The sequence below is a fragment of the Hipposideros armiger genome, unplaced genomic scaffold, assembly GCF_001890085.2.
Source record: "Hipposideros armiger isolate ML-2016 unplaced genomic scaffold, ASM189008v1 scaffold_18, whole genome shotgun sequence".
NCBI classification, from domain to species: Eukaryota; Metazoa; Chordata; class Mammalia; order Chiroptera; family Hipposideridae; genus Hipposideros; species Hipposideros armiger.
This window is the reverse complement of record NW_017731368.1, coordinates 1,136,772-1,158,356: the sequence shown is the minus strand read 5'-3', so window position 1 is coordinate 1,158,356 and position 21,585 is coordinate 1,136,772. Positions and strand designations below refer to the sequence as shown.

Sequence of the window (21,585 nt, the reverse complement as noted above, 5' to 3'; positions counted from 1 at the left end):
TCGGGCCCCTGGCTGGGAAGCCTTTTCCTGTCCACCTTCTCTCTCCGGGGTCTTCAGCCTCCCGGGGGCGCAGAAACAAAGCTGGGAAACGGAGAGGCCGCCTGATCCTCTCTCTCCAGCCTGTCTCAGTCATCCGTCCCTGTGAGAAGCCTTCACTGTGCACATGCTGGGGATCAGGCTTGGTGGGCTTGACAGCCACAGGTCTCCTCCGGGTCACGGTGGGTGGGGGAGACAGGCACAGAGCAGCAGTGGCACCTGAGGGGTGGGAGTGCTGCGGTGGGCCCATCCGGAGGTAGGAGAGTGTCGGAAGGGCTTCCTGGGAGGGCTGAAGGGGGTGTTGGGTGCCCCTTCCGTGAATGGAGCTCTGCCTTGACGAGCACCAGTTTCGACGTGCTGCGGTCCGCTGTCTTCTTTTACATCAAGTGCCCGCTGCGTGTGGAGGAGGCCGGCCTGCAGGAACTCATCCCCACCACCTGGTGGCCCCACCGCTCCAGCAGGGAGGTGGGCAGACCTGGAGGGGTGGCCGGGTCAGAGTGAGGGCCTGCCTGGGGTGTCTGAGCGGGGCACACAGCAGTGACGCCCCTTCCTCAGCCTGGGCCCGAGCCCGGGGCTAGTGGGCTGGGTCAGACCTGGGTAATCCCTGCTGCCTTCCCTCTCTGTCCCTGCTTAGGGCAAAGATGGTAAGGAGACGAAGGATGAGACGGCCGAGGAGCGGCTGCGGCGGCGTGCTTACGAGCGGGGCTGCCAGAGGCTGAAGAAGCGCATCGAAGGTCCGGCCTGCCTGGGCGCGGGGTTGGCAGGAGGATGTGTGTGCATGTGTAGTAGGGGGCGCTTGGTGATGACCGTGCCTGGCTGGGCTCAGCGACCCTGGTGGTGAAGCCCTATCCAAACCTGGGAGCCTGAGGGCGAGGCCCTGCTGGAAAGGGCTCAGTGTGGTATCTCCCCCCTTCGCCCCCCCAGTGGTGGAAGAACTGCAGGTCCAGATCCTGAAGCTTCTGTTGAACAATAAAGACGATAATGGGGTGAGTGACTCCCAGACCCCTGTGTGGGTCCGTGGTGGGGCGGGGGGCTATACTGGGCCTCAAGACCCAGAGGGCAAGGCTGGCTTTGGTTCCCATGGCAACATCCCGGCTCAGGCAGGGCCTTGAGCTAGTCCAGTCTGGGGCCAGCATCCTCAGCTCATCACAGCTTCATTTTTCCTTCCCCTGAAGGGCGAAGCTTCTAGGTACATCTTCCTGACCAAGTTCCGAAAGTTTCTGCAAGAGAATGCGAGCGGCCGGGGGGTAGGTGTCCACCTGGCCAGCGCGCCATGGGCCCCTGACTGTGTTCCAGGGTCTGCACCCTGGGCGTCTCGCATCTTCCAGCCTGCCGTGTCCCTGCCTAGCCCTACTCCTCTGCTGCCCAGCCCAGGGTCCTGGGGCAGAGCCTTGGGTGAGGAGTGGGCTGGGCTCTGGGCTGGCACAGATGCATGTCTTACACCCTGTGCCCACAGAATATGCCCTTGCTCTGCCCTCCCGAGTACATGGTCTGCTTCTTGCACCGGCTCATCTCTGCCCTGCGCTACTACTGGGATGAGTACAAGGCTTCGAACCCCCACGCCTCCTTCAGTGAGGGTGAGTGGGGCCAGGACCTCCAGTCTTAGAGGCTGGGCAGAGCTAGGCACAGGGCAGGCCTGCAAGTTGGCCTGGGGTGCTGAGCTGAGGGTGGGGTGGGGGTCGCTGTCCCAGGCTGCCTGCCCAGTTGAGTCCTACCCCACCTATGGGCAGCTTTTCCACCGGGGCAGCAGGAGCCCTGCAATCTCACACTGCCGAGCCCCGGTCTGTGCCGACTGTCCCACGGGCCCCTTTCGTCGGTCCCAGCCCACCCAGCCATCTGTGTAGTCCTTCGTAGGGATGCCTTGGGTGGGCTCTGAGGTGCTGGGGCCCTGTGTTTGTGTGGGACAGAGTCCTCAAGAGTCAGGGGGAGCCTTACGTGCCCTGGATGGGGGCTACCCCACAGGGGTGGGCCAGGGATCTTTCATTTCCCCTGCACGACCCATAGTGAAGAATGCCCCGCCTCCTTCATCTCACGTTGTGCAGTTGCTGGCACTGACCTGGAATGGTGGAGGGTGTGTGTGTGTGTGTGTGTGTGGTGGTGGTGGGGGGGTACGAGAGGCCACTCTGCATGCCTGTATGGGTAGGTGGCCAAGGCCAGGGGCCCCCTCTGTGCTAGGCCATGGTAGAGGGGTGGCCTCTGGGAGGGTCTTCCTGCTGGGCTTTGACTACTAGCCCGGCCTCCCAACTCCTCGCAGAGGCCTATATCCCACCCCAGGTCTTCTATAATGGCAAGGTGGACTACTTTGACCTGCAGCGCCTTGGAGGCCTCCTCTCACACCTTCGGAAGACCCTCAAAGGTGCGTTCCAGCCAGTGGGCAGTGAACAGGTCAGGGCGCCATAAAGGGCCATCCCTGAGCCAGCTCTGCCATGAGTGCTATGCTAACCAGTGCCCACCAGAGGGCGCCCGAGTATCAACCTGCCCAGGCCAGGAGATGCTGATTGCCCACTTTGCTTCTGGTTTTGGGTCCAGCCATCCCTTTCCTCAAGCACCCACCCCAGGGGACGTCTGGGAGCCCTGTAATGAAATGGCAGGTGTGGTGACAGAGTGGGGACCACGGGATCTTGACGAGGCCGCGGGTGTGGGAGGGGTGTGTGTGCACTTGCTGCCTGAACTGCTTTTAAGGATGAACACATGTCTCTAGTTAGAGCAAAGGGCTGAGAGCATAGCGCAAGAAAGGACAGGGTTGCCAGAAAGGGCCCAGCAAGGCCTGGGACAGAAAGCAGCTGGTGTGCTGGAGGAAGTACAAGGGAGCGATGGGAAGCGAAACCAAGGCGCTCAAGGGCAGAGTCGGAGGGCCTTGCAGGCTACAAGGCATGTGTAGGCTCATTCCAGGGCAGGCGAGTGACGTCTGCGGTCTGTTGTAAGACATTCCCTCTGGCTGTTGCTGTGTTTAGAATGGAGTGCGAGGGCCAAAGAAGGAAACAGGGTGGTCAGTTGTCCAGGCAACAGAGAAGGTGGGGGGAGGGCATGGTGAAGAGGAGGAGTGAAGGATGACCCCAGGTTTCTTGCCAAAGGCTGTGGGGATGGGGCAGCCCCAGGGAGAGGGGCTTTGGGAAGAGGCTAAGATGACAAGTTCGGTGTATTTGAGGTGCCAGGGACACAGCCAGGACGAAGGCCTGGTCTGAAGGCAGAGATGGTGTGCTCAGCTGTCAGTGCAGAGGTAGGAACAGCCTGGGGAGTGTGCAAAGTGAGCGGAGGCCTAGGCAACCCTGGATCTCCTTTTGTTTATAGAGCAGTCAGAGAAGTACGGGGGCCTTGGAGAGCTGAGGTCCTGACAGGGAGGGTATGATGGAGATGCCTCCTGCTACCAAATCCCTACAAAACAAAGGGCCCTGGGATGCAAATGAGTGCTGTTGGAGTTAGTGGCGGGGTGAGGCCTAGGCACAGTGGTAAATGGGGCCCCGTGAGGCCTCCTGCCCAGCCTGCGGTGCTCTCTCGCAGTCCTGGGCAGCTCCACCTTTACCTCTCACCCCTCCACTGGCCTGAGTGCCCTCCTGCCGTTCTTCCCAGATGACCTTGCCTCCAAGGCCAACATCCTGATCGATCCACTGGAACTCCAGGCGGCCACCATGGACGACCTGGACGAGGATGAGGAGCCGGACCCAGCTGCGGCCCAGGTGCCGCGGTAGGGCAGGCAGAGGGCGCGGTGTCGGGCTGCCCCTCTCTCCTAAGGGCAGGGGTGTCACACAGGGCCATGCCCCCCTCCATGCAGGCAAGGAACATCTCACCAGATAGGCACCCTTGCTAGGTGGAGGCAGGAACCTTCCCGTCCCATTCCCCATTTCCCAGAATCAAGGGAGCCCTTAGTGGGCCCAGGTCCTAGGGAGCTGAGTGGCGCCTGGCCTCCTCTCTCCACCACAGCGCCCCATGCAGGCCCTGGCCATTGGGGGTGCGCTGCCCCTGCCCCGGCCCGGCTGGCTCAGCTCGCCAACCCTGGGCCGAGCCAACCGCTTCCTCAGCACAGCGGCTGTGAGTCTGATGACCCCACGGCGGCCTCTGAGCACCTCGGAGAAAGTGAAGGTCCGCACGCTGAGCGCCGAGCAGAGGACCCGGGAGGACAGTAGGTGCCCGGCAGGGCCAGGCATGGCACTGAAGGGTTCTTCTACCATGTACAACCCCCGACCCTGGGCAAAGCCAAGATACACCCCCATTCCCTCCTGGTCCTGTGGCCTGGCAGCCTCTCAAGGGCGTGGGAAGTACACTGTGAGGGCAGGAAATCGATGCTACGGAAATAAGCCCTGGAGCTGAGGCCCTTGCCCAGCCCCTCCCCCTGCAGGTTCCTCCTTGGGCTCAGGCGGGGAGAGGGCTTCCTTCTCCTGCTCTGACGCAAATCCTGGCCCCACAGGCCTAGGAGAGAACTGGAATGCCGCCCCCCCCTTCCCCGCCCTGCCCCTGACACTGCCCTTCTCCCACCCGCTAGTTGAGGGCAGCCACTGGAATGAGGGCCTGCTGCTGGGACGGCCCCCCGAGGAGCCCGAGCAGCCCCTCACGGAGAACTCCCTGCTGGAAGTCCTGGACGGCGCCATCATGATGTACAACCTCAGCGTTCACCAGCAGCTGGGCAAGGTCGTGCCCCGTTGGTCCAGTACATGTGTGGTCCAGCAGGGGTCTGCAGGCGTGCCTGGCATGACTGCACGTGGGCATGTGCTGCAGCAAGACTGTCTCCTGCCAGTGCTGTTTAGGTCCCTGGCTGACTTTGGGGGAAGGGGGCTGTCCTGGGCCTGAGGTTGGGAGCTTGGCAGGGCTAGCGTCCAGGCTGGGTCCAGAGAAACCTGGGTGAGGTGCCCAAGGGTCACTGTGGACGTGTGGTGTCCATTGCTCTAGATGGTGGGTGTGTCTGATGATGTCAATGAGTATGCGATGGCTCTGAGGGACACGGAGGACAAGCTCCGCCGGTGCCCTAAGCGGGTAAGGCCTGGACAGGCAGGTGGGTCTTTGAGAGGGAGGGGTAGGGCAGAGGGGCTTACCCACTTGGGGTCCCCAGGGCAATCCATAGAGGATATCTGGCCTGGCCTGCCCCTGCCTCTGGGGGCTGTCCCAGCAGTTTTTCCTGTCCCCACCCCCACCATGGCCACACCACATCAATGAGAAAGGGGGCTGAGCCCCATCAACCAGCTGAGGCCTGTGCCACGGTGCCCTCCCCCCCACTCCAGCCCGCTAAGCGCTGATGCATACCCGCTGTCCTCATCAATTATGGATTCGACCCTGAGTGCTTCCTCGGCCCTTGCAGAGTCAGCAGGAAGCAGGGCCTGGCTCCCCCACTCCCCGGGAGCCCTCTCTCCTGTAGCTCTCCTGTCCTGGGGAGCAGGGCAAGCATGCCCAGGCTGGGCTGCTCGGGCCGACCGCCTGCCCCCAGCTTGCCCAGGGCCAGAGCAGCTACTGGAGCTGCAGCTCAACATGGAGTCCCTGGGGTGTCCTGGCCAGGGGCTCACAGACCCCCAGCTGCATCTCAACTTCTGCATTCTGAAGGGATGACCATAGCCCTGTTCTGTGGCTTGCTCGGGCTCACCAGCGGGTCAGAGGCAGAAGAGGGGTTTATTGTAGAACCAGGTCTGCCCAGTCTTTTGCCTGCCCCTGGCACCAGTGGGGTCCCCACGAGGCTGCCTGAGGAAGGCAGGGTGGGTCTGGATATGGGGCCATGTCCTGACTGTCCTTTCTCCTTGGATGGCAGAGGAAGGACATCCTTGCGGAGTTGACCAAGAGCCAGAAAGTGTTCTCAGAAAAGCTGGACCACTTGAGTCGCCGTCTTGCCTGGGTCCATGCCACCGTCTACTCCCAGGTGAGCAAGTGTGGCCTTGGTCAGTGGCTGCTGCCCTCCCGTTTCACCGAGCGTTACAGATTGGGCAGGGCTGTGCCAGCCCCTGGATGCTCCCTGCTGCCCAGGCCTCTGGCACACACGTGCCCCCTCATCCTCCCTCCTCCCACCCCATGCCACATCCCCTGAACTTCTCCTGACCCATGAACTTGAGTAGCTGCCAGTGTTAGAGCCCCCAGTTCCCCTCCAGCTCATAAACTCTCCCTTTGAGTAACCGAATTGGTCTCTTCCTTCCCCCCCTTCTCGTTGCCCCTCTTCTGTTTCTTGACTCCCCTCGCCTTCCCCGCCAGTGCATCAGGGCTCCAAGGCCTCTCCTGAGCTGCACCCTTGCTCTTTACAGCTCCTCTCCGACTCACCTCCCACCCTTGATGCCACTGGCGTGTTCCCCATTCACTCATTCACTCCATAACATGTTCCCAGAGCTTGGAGTGTACCAGGTGCCATCCTGACACTAGGGACACTCAGTAGTGAACCAGAAAGATCAGCCTCTGCCCTCCCAGGACAATCAGCCTTTGGACAGACAGACGGTTCACTCCCTCTGACCAAGCTTTGACCTCCACGCCCTCTTGACTTGTTTCCTCTCCCTCCGTGTCCTGACACCTCTTTCCCACTCAGGAGTACCCTGGGATACTCCCCAGGTACCCATGTCATGGTACCTGTCTGCCTTCTTGGGCAGGCCCGTCCCCGTAACTGGGTGATCAGGGCCCTTGGTGGCCCCGCCTCCACCCTGCCATCTCTACTTGCTCCTTCTCCTGGCGGCCCCTCCCTTGCTCAAACCTCCACCTTTTACCTGCTCCTTTCTCTTGCGGCCGACCACCGTGCCTCGATGATCACTGTCAGGGTGCTTGGTTCCCCACCACCGGGGTTTCATGCCTGTCCCCCTCCCTACGAAATCTTGCCACCCCTTCCCACACCACCCTCTTAGGAACCTCACCTTCCCGTATCTATACCTTTTTTTCTTCCTTTTAAATTGTGATAAAATATGCATAACATAAAATTCGCCATCTTAACCGTTTTTTAAAGTTGTGGTAAAATACAACATATAACTTAATGTCTTAATCACTTTAATGCACAGTTCAGTAGTATTAAGTATGTTCACATGTTGTGAAACAGGTCTCCAGAATTTTTTCATCTTCCCAAACTGAAACTTACACCCATTTACTCTCTATTCGCCCCTTCCCCCAACCCCAGCAACTGCCAGTCTACTTTCTATCTCTATGAATTTGACTACTCCAGGTATCTCATTTAAGTGGAATCATACACAGTACTAGTCTTTGTTGCTAGCTTCCTTGACTCAGCATAATGTTCTCACGGCCGTCCATGTTGTGGCGTATGTCAGGATTTCCTTCCTTTGTAAGGCTGAATAACATTCCATGGTATATGTAGACCACATTTTGTTTATCCGTTCATCCGTTGATAGACACTTGGGTTGCTTCTACCTTTGGGCTGTCGTGAATAATGCTGCTGTGAACATGAGTGGACAAAGATCTCTTCAAGGTCCTCTTCAGTTCTTTTGGGTATATCCTCGGAAGCAGAATTGCTGGATCCTCTGGTAATTCTGTTGTTAATTTTTTGAGGAATGCCATACTGTTTTCCCCGGAGGCTGCACCATTTTACATTCCCACCAGCAGGACACAAGTGTTCCAATTTCTTCCCATCCTTGCCAACACCTGTTACTGGTTTTGTGTTTCGTTTTGTTTTTTATATAATGGCCATCCTAATCTGTATGAATTAGGATCTCATTGTAGGTTTGATTTGCATTTCTCTAATGGCTAGAGGTGTTGAGCATCTTTATGTACTTATAGGCCATTTGTATGTTCTTCTTTGGAGAAATGTCATTCAAATCCTTTGCCAATTTTTTAATCAGGTGGTTTGTTTTTTGTTGTTGATTTTTAGGAGTTCTTTATATATTCCGGATATTAACCCCTTATCAGATTATGATGTACAAATATTTTCTCCCATTCTATGGGTTGCCTTTTCATTCTGTTAATTGTGTCCTTTGATGCATGACTTTTTTATTTTGATGTAGTCCAATTTATCTGTTTTTAAATTTTCTTGCCTGTGCTTTTGTTGTCATATCTAAGAAATCATTGTCAAATCCAAGGTCACAAAGATTTTCCCGTATTTTGTTCTAAGAGGTTTTTTTTTCCTCTAAGAGTTTTATAGTTTTTGCTCTTAAGTTTAGGTCTTTGACCCATTCTGAGTTAATTTTTGTATATGATGTGAGGTAATGGTCCAACTTCACTCGTTTGCATGTGGATATCTAGTTTTCCCAGCACCGTCTATTCCATTGATCTATGTGTCTGTCAGGACCACACTGTTTTAATTATTGTAATTTTGCAATAAGTTGAAATCAGGAAGTGTGAAATCTCTAACTTTGTTCTACTTCAAGATTGTTTTGGCTCTTTGGGGTCTCTTGTGAGTCCATACAAGTTTTAGGATAGATTTTTCTGTTTCTGCAAAAATGCCATTCGAATTTTGATAGGAACTACGTTAAATCTGTAGATTGCTTTGGGTAGTGTTGCCATCCTAACAATATTAAGTCTCTCAGTCTATGAACATGAGATGTCTTTCCATTTATTTGTGCTTTTTAACATTTTTGTTCAGCAACATTTTGTAGTTTTCAGTGTACAAGTATTTTTGCCTCCTTGGTTAAATTTATGCTTGTTTCTTTTTTTTTTTAATTGGGGAATTGGGGAAGGGGAACACGTTGTTGTCCTTCAATCCTAGTTGTGAAGGGCACAGCTAGCTTAGCTCCAAGTTCAGTCACCTTCCGGCCGACCGTCGGCAGCTCACAACCGCTCAGCTCAAGGTGCTGTGTTCAATTTTAGTTGTGGGTGGGCGTAGCCCACCATCCCATGCAGGAGTCCAACCAGCAACCTTGTTGTTAGGAGCACGGGCTGTCACCAGCTGAGCCATCCTGCCACCTGTTGGCAGCTCAGCGGCAGCTCACTGGCCCATGTGGGAATCGAACTGGCGACGCTGTTGCTCAGAGCTCTCACTTTTAACCAACTGAGCAACTCGGCCGGCCCCAATGTTTTATTTTTTCTTAATGCTAATATAAATGGAATTATTTTCTTGATTTCCTTTTAGGATTATTCATTGCTAGTATACAGGACCACAACTGATTTTTGTGTACTGATTTCATATCCTGTAAATTTCCTGAATTCATTATTTTTAACAGACTGTGTGTGTATAATCTTTAGAGTTCTCTACATATAAGATCATGTCATCTGAGAACAGAGATAATTTTATGCCCTCTTTTCCAATTTGGATGCCTTTTACTTCTTTTTCTTGCCTAATTGCACTGGCTAGAACTTCCAGTACTATGCTAATAGAAGTGGTGAAAGCGGGCATCCTTGCCTTGTTCCTGCTCTTAGCAGAAAAGCTTTCAGCCTTTCACTGTTGAATGTGATGTTAGCTGTGGGCTTCTCATAATATAGCCCTTGTTATGCTCAACCACCTTCCTCCTGCATCTTCAGTGCTCACGTCCCTGCCTCCTTCTCATTTGGTTTCTCCCTTTAGTAAAGGAAGAAGCCCACGACAGCCTTCCTGGACTCCACATCCACTTACAGCTCCCACTCTCTCTTCTGTTTCCTGCTCTGTCTTAGCTCCTCATCTTCCCTTCACTCTTAGCACAGCACAGCCTCCTCCATTTCTCTGAAATGGCCTTGCCAGGTCTCTGTCGAGCCTCCCCACTGTTGCAGACACACCTCCACCCCCATGGCAGTAGCCCTTTGGCTGCATCGGTGTGTGCCGTTGCCGTCCCCTCCTCAGACCCTGTCTTCTCTGGCTTTCTGTGGCAGCAGGTCCCCAGCAGGCCTTCTGGCTCTCTGCCCATGTGTGTGCACAGGCGCAGGCCCACCCTCTGACATCTGGCTTACATCTTCTAGGGTTCTCAGGTTTGAGAGCGCATCAGATTGCTGGTGTACAGGCCAGGTGCTCTGGCTCCGACCCAAGAGATGTGGGTGCTCTAGATCTCAGCTGGGGTCTGCGGCCTCTTTCTGGGCCCCTTTGTGGAAGCCTAACAGACTATCTGGGAACCAGACTGTGAGGAACAGGGCCCTTGGCAAGCTTTGTCTGCTTTCTGTGACCTCTGTTCCACCGGCAGTCCTGCTGCCGCCTGCTTTCCCACCACCTTCCCTCTTGAGCCCCAGACCACATTTCTACTTGCCCCCTCAGTGCCACCTCTTTGGGGCCATCTCCAGGCACCTTGTGCTCCACGTGTCCTAAGCCACATCCCTTCTGCCCCGCACCAGGCCTGCTTCTCCTCCAGCACTTGTGACCTCCATGGAAGCTCCATCACCCCCAGAAATGTGTGCCCCATTCTTGGTGCGACCATCCCCTTACCTCCCACGGCCCATTGGTGCATCCCCGTTCCTGGTCCTCCAGTCCCTTTGTCTGCCGCCTGGGGCCTAGACGAGGCCGTAGCTTCCTCATGGCCCTGTCCCCACTTGCCCCTGCAGCCCCTTCTTGAACTGGACAGTGCTCCAACACAGACTTCTGGTCACATGGCACCCTCTCGCTTAAAACCTTCTGTGCCTTAAAAAATGCAAACCAGAGTTCTGCTCTGGGCGGCAGTGCAGCCCTCTCCAGGCGGGGCGCACCCTTCTTGCTTGCTGAGTGCTCCATCGCCCCTGCCTGAGGACCTGCTCCTACTTCCTGGGGTCAGTTCTCAGTCCTCATGTCATGTTCCAGGGAGGCCTTTCCTGGTCCCCAGATCGGACCATGCCCCCTGTGACCCTTCCCATGCACCCTGTGTGCCTCCCGCAGGAGAAGATGCTGGACATCTATTGGCTGCTGCGTGTCTGCCTGCGGACCATTGAGCATGGCGACCGCACGGGTCCTCTCTTTGCCTTCATGCCCGAGTTCTACCTGAGCGTGGCCATCAACAGCTACAGCGCTCTCAAGAATTACTTTGGCCCCGTGCACAGCATGGAGGAGCTCCCAGGTGACAGAGCCATTCATGCTGGGAGGGGGCAGAAAGGGGCCTTCGGTGTGAGCCCTAAGAGCCCTGTTTTGAGCGCTCGTGGCCCAGCAGCACATGTCCGTGTGGGCAGGAGGGAGGCAGCACCTGCTCTGCTCTGCCTGCAGCAGATCAGCTTTTGCTAAAGCCCCATGTGGCGGAGAGCCCTGCCTGATGCCGGCATTGCAGAACCAGCAGCTCCCCCCTGGTGCTGGGAGGGATACAGACAAAACAGATCCCCGCTTTCGCTGCCTTCTTGGTGCTGCTGTGGTCCAGGACCTAACAGGTCTCTTGCTCTACCCCCTTGGCACTGGCCACATGGTGTGCCAGCTGTGCAGCATAGTGATTTGTCTCCGTAGAGTACAGCAAGGGGTGGGGCTATGTTGGGGGCCCCACAGGAGCCTGGGCTTCCTGCAGATCACGGAGTCCAGGCTGGGCTGGGTGGTTTATGTCTGGATCAGAGGTGGAGCTGTGGGTGCCCAGGGTGCTTTGATGCTGAGCCATCAAGTGGGTTTGGGCCTGGTCAGGACTCGTGCCAGGACCCACCCTCCCCGCACAGTGGGTCTGCCTTAGCCTCTCACCACTTGTCAGTGAATGCCATGCCCAAAATCCCCAGATGCCAGCTTGGGCCCAGACTGGCCCTTGGAACCAGTCCTGGAGCCCACTACGCGGGCCCACCCACTCTGCCAAGGGACGCGCCTGCCTGTGCAGCCCCCACTCCCAGTCAGCAGCTCTTACTCCCTACCCTCTAGGCTATGAAGAGACCCTGACCCGCCTGGCTGCCATCCTTGCCAAACACTTTGCTGACACACGCATCGTGGGCACTGGTGAGGTGCCCTACAGAGGGCTTGGGGGAGTGGGGACAGGATGGCACCTCGGGCTGGCTGTTTTCTGCATGAAATGCTGGCCAGATGGGCATGAGGCACGGGGGCCAGGGCTCGTGCTAGGCCCCTGCTGAGGCCTGTTCTGTCCTGGCAGACATCCGTGACTCGCTGATGCAGGCCCTGGCTAGCTACGTTTGCTACCCACACTCCCTCCGGGCTGTGGAGCGGATCCCTGAGGAGCAGTGAGTTGGGGTTCAGGAGTGGGGCATGCTCCCTGCCCTTCACAACACCACGCCCAGCCTTACCCCGTGCCCACCCCCCCTTGCCCTCGTAGGCGCATCGCCATGGTGAGGAGCCTCTTGGCTCCCTATGAGCAGCGGCCCTGGGCCCAGACCAACTGGATCCTGGTGCGGCTCTGGAGGGTAAGCCTGGCTAGAGGGGAGGTGGCTGTGGCTGGCTGGAAGGAAGGGTTGCCCCACCCACTGACCTCCCACTGACCTCATCTCCAGGGCTGCGGGTTTGGGTACCGCTATACACGGCTGCCACACCTGCTGAAAACCAAGCCTGAGGACGCCAATTTGCCCAGCCTCCAAAGTGAGTATCTAGGTCAGGCGGGCAGGTGGCCCTTGCCCACTGCGCTCGGGGTCTCTCAGACCTTTCCACTTCTTCCAGCCCCTCTTTTGGACACATATTGGGCCCCAAACGCCCTGTCTGTTCCCTGGGGTTTCCATTCTCCTGTGTCCTCCCAGCCCAAGGATGTTATGGGGCTGCTCCCCCTGGCTCCCCAGCCCCACATGTGCCCTCTGGGCCTGAAGCTCTGCATGGGTCACAGTACAAAGGGGCGGCACCTTCGCAGGCTGCTGGCCGCTGGTGCAGGGTGAGGACCCTGCTCCCTGACCTCCGTCCTTGTCCCAGCACCATGTCCTTCTGCATCTTTTGCCATCTGCTGCTGCCAGACCTTGGATACCTGAGTCCAGGGGGGCATAGATTTAGGGTTGGCCAGGTTCCCAGAGGATGTCCATGGGGCTTCCTGGAGGAAGGGGCATTTGACTGGGAGCAGAGGCTGTGCTTTCTTCTGGGGCCATAGCCCAGCAAAGCCCTGTGAGCTTGAGGACCTTCCCCCAGGCCCAGCCCAGGGTCTGTCTGCCACATGCTATACTCACCCCACATGGTGTTTGATGGGCAGTGTTTTGGCCTGAAAGGTGTCCCCAGAGTTCAAGTGCTTTGTGCAGAGTCACACAGCAAGTCCTTGCCAGTTGCCTTGGTCCTGCCTCCAGGGTGGAATTGAGTTGTAGACGGAGAGTGGCAGTGGGGCCGGATCCACATCCTACTGCTACAGGGACTATTGATTTGCGTGGGGGTGGGGTGGGGGGAGGTCTGCCTAGCCTGGTTGCGGCTGAGGGCTCTGGTTACTGCTGCCTATCAGCCCAGACTTGGCGCCCACCACCTTGGCCATATGCCAAGGCCAGACCAAGGGCAGCAGAGGACAGTAGAGGGTGGCAGGGCTCAGTGGAGGCTCTTGGGGAAGGTGGCCTTGATAGGAGTGAGGGGGGGGGTCTAGGTCACCCTGTCTAGGTCTAGCCCTCCCTGATGGGCCTGCGACTGAGAACTTGCTGGGGCTGGAGGGCTGCTCTAGGCCTGGGGAGGGGGTTGCTGTGGGGCTGGAAACAACTGCAGCCTGTGGCTTGCTCAGCAGAGGGAAGAGACAGATGTACCCCTACCCCCCAGGCAGTACTGCACCCTGTCCCCCTGCCTTCATGACCTGAGCATTCCGAGAGCCATCTTTCTGTCCTTACACCAATGGCCCAGTGGGTGAGGACAGGCAGACAGGCGGGGCAACTGACTGGAGTCCCCAGTGCTGCCACCTCCCCATGCCCCTGCAGAGCCCTGCCCCTCCACCCTACTGCAGCAGCACATGGCAGACCTGCTGCGCCAGGGCCCTGACGTGGCACCCAGCTTCCTCAACAGTGTCCTCAACCAGCTCAACTGGGCCTTCTCTGAGTTCATCGGCATGATCCAAGAGGTGGGTTGCGGTGGGAGCCTGTGGGCCAGGGTGTTGCAGAGGACAAGGCATGGTCTGCAGTGTAGCCAGGCCACTGACCACTGCCCACCCGCCTGTTGGTGGCTCAGATCCAACAGGCTGCCGAACGCCTGGAGAGGAACTTTGTGGACAGCCGACAGCTCAAGGTATGTGCCACCTGCTTTGACCTCTCGGTCAGCCTGCTGCGTGTCTTGGAGATGACCATCACGCTGGTGCCTGAGATATTCCTGGACTGGGCCCAGCCTACCTCTGAGATGTTGCTGCGGCGTCTTGCACAGGTATGTCCATCTGGGCAAGGAGGGTGGGTGGGGCCCTGGGGACACCCAATGGGAAGCCCACCCAGCCACCAACGGATTCTGGCCCTCACAGCTGCTGAATCAGGTGCTGAACCGGGTAACGGCTGAGAGGAACCTGTTTGACCGTGTGGTCACCCTGCGACTGCCTGGTGAGGACCTGGGTGCCCTGCACTCAACACGCCACAGGCCTTGGTTCCTCTGCCAGGAGCACTGATGCCTGATTCTCCATTCTGCACCGGGACAGCCAGGCTTGGCGTCCCTCGGTGGGGAGGATAATGGGAAGGGTGATGGCATCAGCCCGGCAGGCAAGCAGCCCCCACAGCGGGAGCACGTGGGTAGTAGCTCACCCTTACCCTCCTCCCCGTAGGCCTGGAGAGCGTGGACCACTATCCTATTCTGGTGGCAGTGACAGGCATCCTGGTGAGGCTCATGGTGCATGGCCCAGCCTCAGGGTGAGTGTTAGGAACTGTGGGCTCCTGTGGGAGTTGGGTGTGTCTGATGGGGGGAGGGGGCTGGGCAGGGCCTCCCTGCAGCTGTTTCCTTATCTCTAAAATGGACCCCAGGATCGGGTTTTGAGGCAGAGGGCAGGCGGTGACATCTGAACTCAGGTGTCAGCGGCAGCAGCTCTGAGTAGGAGCAACAGGGCCTCCAGCAGAACAGGGTGCCTCGGCCCACAGTCAGAGCCTCAGGAAGGGGCAGGGGAAACAAGACTGTGGTAGGGCGAGGTGACCTCCCGCAATGTCCAGGACAGCACTGCTGGGATCAAGAGCTGAGCACACACACTGCTACCTGTGTCTGCAAAGGCTCTGGCAACAAGCATGTCCTACCTTTATTAAGAAACTCCATGACAGCGGGACCTGGGACACTCACAGGATCCCCACACAGAGGGGTGCCCAGCCCCCCTTCCCTGCCTCCCTGCAGTGGGACGGCTAAGATCCACATAAAACCAAGGCACTGCCTCAGCCATTAGGCCGAGACTGGTGCCAGCCCTTAAGAGGCTTGTACCCCCGAGGGACAGCGGGATGCAGCTCTGCCCTCCCACCGTGGCCATGCTCAGCAGGCTCTTCACTGCTGAACAGCTGGGGGCGCAGGGCCACAGTGCCCCTTCCTGCTGTCTCATGAGCCCATGGGAGAGACTGTGCCCTCAGAGTGGCCTGTGGATGCTCCTGGCCAAAGGGGGAGCAGGCGAGGACTTCAGGGGTCCCTTGACTGCCTCATGCCTGCCCACCAGTCTCTAAATGGCATTGTGAAGCCAGAAATCTTATAGATTGGATATTGGTACGTGGAGTCCTGTTTCATCAGAGGGCCAGTTTCTTTCTTCCACCCTGGGGGTTGGGGACAGGTCTTCCTTTGGAGCCCTCCCCCTTCCCGTCCCCTTGGGAAGAGGAGGTGGTTATGCTTCAGTTCTTCAGCACCACACCTTGATAACTGCCTCAGCCCCTGAGGGTGGACCTGGACTCTAATGTAGGCGCTCTTCCAGATGGGCCTCAGTTCCAGTCCTCATGGGACATTTGGGTACAAGGAGGTCCCAGGGAAAGGGGGCACAGGCAGGCCTGTTGCCGAGGTGGAGCAGGAGAGAGGTCGGGGTCCCCACCCCTCTACCAATGAGTGGGGCCACTGCGGTGTGTATAGGTGGAGGCCCACACAGGAGGCTGGAGGACCAAGCCCAGTGCTTCACACCAGCATCTGGCAGTACTCTGCGCGGCAGCAGGCAGCAGGGCAAGCAACAGGCAGGCAGGTGGTGGCCCCAGGGGGCCCTGGGCAGCTTAGGTCATCACCAGCCCCTCAGAGCCAGTGGAGCTAGTGGACTCAGAGCCAGCTTTGAGCCTCAGGCCCATCGGGTTGTAGAGATCAAAGTCCTCGGCCACCGCCAGTTGCACACGACCATTGAGGCCCCTCCTGCCTGGCTCCAGAAAGACCACATGCTTGTGGACACTGGCCTTGCGGCTGGGTGCATCGGGTGGCGTGGTGCTGAGCACCGAGGACTGTGCGCTCAGCTCCTGGAGTGGGCTGGGTGCTCGGGACCAGCGGCGGCAGCGGCAGGTGCGGTGGCAGCAGCGGTGGCAGCCGGGACAGGGCGGTACAAACAGGTAGAGCACCACCAGGACCAGGCCCACGGCGCAGCCCAGCAGTGTGGTGTAGCTCGTGTTGAAGGCCTCGGGCTCAGGGTTCAGGAAGTGCACACTCACATTGTACTCGTGCGTCTGGTTGTGATGCAGGCGGGGCCCAGTGGCCAGGCACACAAAGATACCCTGATGCCATGGCTGCACCTGGTGGATGGACAAGCTGCCATCAGCCAGCACTGCAATGCTGCCGTTGCGGGATCCTGGCGCCACCAGCAGCTCCTGCTGTGGGGAGACCCAGGCCACGTGCACTGCGGGGGCACTAGTGTTGCAGTGTAGCCTCAGGGACTGACCCACCTGCACTTCACGCTGCTCTTCAGGTTGCTCTGGGCTTGCCCAAGCCAGCGTCTCCGAGCAGTTCTCGAAGACCCGGCTGTGCTCAAAGAAGCGCACGCGGGACGTGGGTACCTTGAAAGCCAGGCAAATGTACTCGCGCGCAAAGTCGCTCACAGCGCTTAATCCCCGCTGGTGCCAGCGCTGCAGCAGGTGGTAGAGGCGGCAGTTGCAGGGCAACGGGTTGTTGTGCAAGTAAAGGCCGTTCTTGAGAAATGCCGGCAGCGCGGCCAGGTCAGGTACCGGGATGCGTCCCAGACGGTTGGAGGAGAGATCCAGGATACGCAGGTGGATCACGCCCAGACCGTGCAGGTGGTCGAAAGAGAAGGACGTGAGTTCGTTGCAGCCCAGGTAGAGCCGGCGGAGCGCGCCCAGGCCCTGGAAGGCATGCTGGTCCAAGTGCGCCAGGCGGTTATTGAACAGCAGCAGCATCTCGAGCGCCCCCAGGCCGTCAAGGTCGTGGCGGCCAAGCGCCCGCAGCCCGTTCGATGATAAATCGAGCAGCCGCAGGCCACTGGCATTAGTAAAGACTCCGCGACCCAGCGCCTTCAGCTCATTGTGACCTAGGCGCAGGGCACGCAGCCGGGAGAGGGGCGTCAGCCAGCCGGGGTACAGGCGCTGGAGCGCGTTATGACTCAGGTCGAGGTCGGCTGCAGCAGCAGGTAATGAGGCCGGCACGTCCTGCAGCCCCAGCCCTGCGCAGCTCAGCAGATCGGCCGCGCAGACGCATTTCTGGGGGCAGTTATGGGGCGCCAGGGGCAGAAAGACGTCGGAGTCCAGGCTGCCATATCCGACGCGCAGCGTGCACAGCAGTGCGCCCAGTAGCATCAGCCAGGCCATGGCGGTGAAGGAAGGACCCGGGGTGGGACCGGGCAACTCTGCGCAGGGTGCAACTCCGGGACTCGCCCCTTTCTGCTCTGGCTCGATGTTCGTGGCGCTGAATGGCCGATGGCCGGGGGAGGCAGGATGCGGGGGGGGAGGCAGGATGCGGGCTCCGCCCCGCACGGCCAACTGCTCCAGCTCCCGGGTTCCAGGTTGTGAGCTGGGGCCGCCGTCCACTCAGCACTCCCTTCTCGGGCTTCCCCAGCTCTCCGAGTGCTTTCCTGGTCACTCACTCAGCTTCTAAATACTCTCGAGGAGGCGGTTTGTTCAGGGGGCGGAGCCTCGGGTTCCCATTGGCTCCTGCTGGAGGGGGCGGGGCAGCCGCGACCCTGGCGATCAAGGGCCCCAGTGGCCGCCAGGTGGGGTCAGTCTGGCCCCAATGCCCCACCCTTCGCTTGGTAGGCGGCTTTCCGCGGCGCCCATCTCCCTAAACAGTAGCAGGGGAAGCCTGGGAAGCACACCTTTAAGCTGTTTTAAAAGTTAATGTATATTAGGGGGCAGATGACTTTCATTATTTTCTGATGGTGCCTCTGAGCCCTCTTAACCTGGTACCCGGGCTGTGGAGTTCTTACTGGGGTATAGGACTTTGGGGAGGGAGATGTGAGAAGCAGGGATATGGGGTGGGCTGAGGGGGGCAATAATGCATGTGGGCTGGACTGTCACACCACCCCCACCCTTCCAGTAGATATTGCCTCCTGACTACTCTTGTACCCTCTCCCACCTAGGATAGAGAGAGCCACATCAGTGCTCCTGGCTGATCCCTGCTTCCAGCTCCGCTCTATCTGCTACCTTCTGGGGCAGTCCGAGCCTCCTGCTCCTGGCACTGCCCTGCCTGGCCCTGACCAGAAGCGCTTCTCCCTACAGAGCTGTAAGTGCATCAGGGAAGAGGGGTTTGGAGCTGGGCCAGGAGTCTGAAGAGTAAACCTCCAACCTGGGGGTACTCAAGAGGCACTGGGTTCTAGGGCCACATTTGGCCTGACACCTCCTACCATCTCCCAGACACAGATTACATCAGTGTCGAAGAACTGGCCCAGGTGGAACAGATGCTGACACACCTGACCTCTGCGTCCGCCCAGGCAGCGGCTGCCTCCCTGGTGAGTGAGGTCACAGCACATAGGTCCATGTCCACCACGCCTGAATGCACATTGGCACAACTGGGTACACACTACATAGGCATAGTGTATGTCCACCTGCATCCAACCCCAGCCCACCCTACACCCTGCTCCCTGCAGCCCACCAGCGAGGAGGACCTGTGTCCCATCTGCTATGCTCACCCCATCTCTGCTGTGTTCCAGCCCTGTGGCCACAAGTCCTGCAAGTAAGTGGGCCCCATGGGCTCAGGAGGTTGGGTGTGTGGGGGGGGCAGGGGGTACAGGGATACACAGGCCACCTCCAACCCCCTCCTGTTGTAGAGCCTGCATCAACCAGCACCTGATGAACAACAAGGATTGCTTCTTCTGCAAAGCCACCATCGTGTCTGTAGAGGACTGGGAGAAGGCAGCCAACTCAAGTGCCACTTCCTCAGCTGCCTAGGCCTGCTTAGCCCACACAGCAAGAGCCTCGACCCCTGAACCTAGACCCAGGCTGGGCCCTATTTATGAGCTCCCCATGCCCCCTTCCCCTCCCCGCCACATCCAGCCACTTGCCTGTGTGTAACCTCATGCTGGGAGTCCAGCCATGCCCTAATTGTGCCTGAGCTTGACTTTCAGTCAGGGCCACAGTGAGCATTAAATTATTATTCCATACAGCCCTGGCCCGGCCCTTCTTGAGGGAGTAGACTTTGTGGGGTATGCCCAGTAAGGGTCCTGCCAGATAATGTCCACAGGAGAAGGCAGATATCCAACTTCAGGCTCATCCAATCTTCCCCAGACAAATGGCAACAAGTCCAGGGCCTTCTGCTGTGACAGGCCGGTGCTCCCTTTGCCAACTGGGAAATGGGGGCTCAGCCAGCCCCACGGCAGTCCCTCACATGATGATGCGAGGCTCCGGCACAGATTCACCAATGGACTTGTGGGGCAGCACACTGGCCCCGTTGAGGTACAGCTCGTCGTTAACTATGACGTCCTCACCCAGCACGGTCACGTTCTCCATGCGCACCTCGGGGGGGGGGGAGGGGGGCAGGCCTTGTCAGCGAGGCGGGCACATTCCCTGGCCCTCTCCCGACCTGGCCCAGCCCAGAGGCTTACCCACTGGCCCACACGGCAGCGCCAGCCTACAATGCAGGACTCCAGCCAGGAGTGGGAGCGGATGTGGGCGTCTCGCAGCACTGTGCACCGCCGGATGCACACACCGTCCTCCACCACCACACCAGGTCCTAGGCTCACGTTGGGGCCAATGCTGCAGTTCTGACCAATGCGGGCACTTGGGTCCTGAGGACAGTGGGGAAAATATAACTGGGCCATTTGTCTCCCAAGACTGAGGGGATTAACGATGGGCAGGGCAAGGGCCTCACCACTAGTACGTTGCCCACAATGCCAGGGCCTGAGCACAGTTGCTCAGGCTTCTTCTGTCGCAGCGACTGTAGAAAGAGGCACATGCCAGTGAGGAAATCCTTGGGCTGCCCGATGTCCATCCAGAAGCCTGTAGGGAGGGAATGCATCAGGGGGCTCAGCCCAGCCACAGACCGCCCCCACCCTGTGGCCTCCCTGCCTCACCCTGCAGCTCCATGGCATATAGCTGGCCCTCCTTGGCCATGACAGGGAAGACCTCCTTCTCAATGGACGTAGGCTGCAGCTGTGGGAGTTGGTAGCTTGTGAGCAGGGTCGTGGTGGTGGTGGCCTGCCCTACCCCAGCCCCCCAGCAGCTGCTTCTACACACCTGGATGCGCCGCAGCACAGCAGGGCTCAGGATATACATGCCTGCGTTGATCTTGTTGGATACAAACACCTGCGGCTTCTCCACGAACTGGTGAATGCGGCCGGTGTCGGCCTCACACACCACCACACCGTACTTAGAGGGTTCCTCCACTCTGGTCACCTGAGTGAAGGGGGACCTCAGGCCTAGTCCAGTGTTCCTGAACCTTGATATGCATGCTGTCCTAAATCTCAGGGGCTATGCCCCCAAATGCTTAAAGACACACAGCCCTGCACCTAAAACGTAAGGGAGTGTTTCAAGGCTAGAGGGGGGGATGCTTGATGTGTGTGGTGGGGTGGCAGTGGGGGGCGAAGAAAGACCTGGTCCTTACCACAATGGAGCCCTCCTGGCCATGGTGCCGGTGGAACTGCACCATGGCTTGGAGAGGGAAATCGCAGATCACGTCACTGTTGAGGACGAAGAAAGGGTCCGCAGTCTCAGAGAGCAGGTTTCGTGCCAGTGCCAGAGGCCCAGCTGCGGGAGGGGAACAGATCACCATTTTCCTGGGGGTCTGAGCCCCTGGATCCAGGCTCAGCAGGCCCCATCCAGGCTGGGTCTTACCCCTTTCCTAACCCTAAACCCTCCCCAATGGACCTCCTGTCTCTACTCACCTGTCCCCAAAGGCTCCTCTTCATGGGACATGGAGATTCGGATTCCTAGCTAAAAGGGAGAAGGTCCCGTCAGGTTCCTTCCACCAGAGTGGGAGGTTGCGCAGACACCGAGGGAAAAGGTCAACAGTGGACTCAAGCCTCACCCTCTGCTCCTGAGCCTTCATTTCCTTCTCCAGCATCTGAGACATGTAGCTCACTGCCAAAATCACGTGGTCCACGCCGGCCTGTCGGACAGAACAGCGCCGGCCAGTCGGACAGAACAGCGCCGGCCAACAGGCGGACTTAGCCGGAGGCATGGGAGTCCTCCACCCATTAGAGGTCCCTCGTGTTGGCACGTCCGACCACGACCCCGGCCCCGGGCCTTACCGCGGCCAGCGCCTCCACTTGGTGTAGCAAGATGGGCTTATTGCAGAAGTCCACCAGTGGCTTCGGAATGCTGAGTGTCAGCGGCCGCAGGCGCGTCCCATAGCCGCCCACCAAAATCAGTGCCTTCATCGCGCCTGCGGGCGGTCGGCCGGAGACTGAATCCCGGCTCCGAGGTGTCCGCGGCCCGCCTGGCCGACCCCTGCTGCTCACTCCCTCCGCCGGGCTCAGTCCCGCGCCCTTCACCTGCCAGACTGACCAACTCTGGATCTGTCTTGCCCACCCAGTCTACCCTGACGCTTGATCCCGGGCCGCCACAAACCAGGACTCGACACCGGATGGAGGGCAGCGGTCCCGGAACTCACGCCCGCCCAGGTCGGGC

The 21,585-nt window shown here is 58.6% G+C and overlaps 3 protein-coding genes across 9 annotated transcripts in view; 1 reads left to right on the top strand and 2 right to left on the bottom strand.

Moving 5' to 3' along the window:
• The window catches only part of RNF123 (ring finger protein 123), a 27,747-nt gene extending 8,624 nt beyond the window's left edge, over window positions 1–19,123 (top strand). For 5 of the 7 annotated variants that reach the window (XM_019631596.1, XM_019631609.1, XM_019631602.1 and 2 more), the window contains 24 exons: window positions 384–501; window positions 671–770; window positions 961–1,022; window positions 1,212–1,283; window positions 1,493–1,613; window positions 2,291–2,392; window positions 3,607–3,713; window positions 3,958–4,156; window positions 4,517–4,662; window positions 4,921–5,004; window positions 5,768–5,875; window positions 10,685–10,862; window positions 11,630–11,704; window positions 11,856–11,943; window positions 12,036–12,123; window positions 12,211–12,295; window positions 13,585–13,724; window positions 13,832–14,020; window positions 14,112–14,187; window positions 14,406–14,490; window positions 18,102–18,244; window positions 18,376–18,470; window positions 18,609–18,694; window positions 18,789–19,120. In XM_019631596.1, coding sequence (XP_019487141.1) covers window positions 384–501; window positions 671–770; window positions 961–1,022; window positions 1,212–1,283; window positions 1,493–1,613; window positions 2,291–2,392; window positions 3,607–3,713; window positions 3,958–4,156; window positions 4,517–4,662; window positions 4,921–5,004; window positions 5,768–5,875; window positions 10,685–10,862; window positions 11,630–11,704; window positions 11,856–11,943; window positions 12,036–12,123; window positions 12,211–12,295; window positions 13,585–13,724; window positions 13,832–14,020; window positions 14,112–14,187; window positions 14,406–14,490; window positions 18,102–18,244; window positions 18,376–18,470; window positions 18,609–18,694; window positions 18,789–18,909 — 2,668 coding nt within the window. In that variant the 3' untranslated portion in view covers window positions 18,910–19,120. Of the gene's footprint in view, window positions 1–383; window positions 502–670; window positions 771–960; window positions 1,023–1,211; window positions 1,284–1,492; window positions 1,614–2,290; window positions 2,393–3,606; window positions 3,722–3,957; window positions 4,157–4,516; window positions 4,663–4,920; window positions 5,005–5,767; window positions 5,876–10,684; window positions 10,863–11,629; window positions 11,705–11,855; window positions 11,944–12,035; window positions 12,124–12,210; window positions 12,296–13,584; window positions 13,725–13,831; window positions 14,021–14,111; window positions 14,188–14,405; window positions 14,491–18,101; window positions 18,245–18,375; window positions 18,471–18,608; window positions 18,695–18,788 lie in introns of all 7 variants that reach the window. The other 2 variants (XM_019631616.1, XM_019631623.1) reach the window with 2 other exon arrangements.
• Window positions 14,829–17,462, bottom strand: AMIGO3 (adhesion molecule with Ig like domain 3). The gene has a single exon (XM_019631665.1). It carries the CDS (start codon window positions 17,332–17,334, stop codon window positions 15,805–15,807), a length of 1,530 nt encoding a protein of 509 aa, XP_019487210.1. The 5' UTR covers window positions 17,335–17,462; the 3' UTR covers window positions 14,829–15,804.
• GMPPB (GDP-mannose pyrophosphorylase B) lies at window positions 19,093–21,585 on the bottom strand. The gene is made up of 9 exons (XM_019631677.1): window positions 21,207–21,585; window positions 20,984–21,064; window positions 20,841–20,889; window positions 20,561–20,703; window positions 20,194–20,352; window positions 20,031–20,109; window positions 19,829–19,956; window positions 19,563–19,745; window positions 19,093–19,473 (listed from the first exon to the last, which is right to left on the bottom strand). Exons 1-9 carry the CDS (start codon window positions 21,333–21,335, stop codon window positions 19,342–19,344), a joined length of 1,083 nt encoding a protein of 360 aa, XP_019487222.1. The 5' UTR covers window positions 21,336–21,585; the 3' UTR covers window positions 19,093–19,341.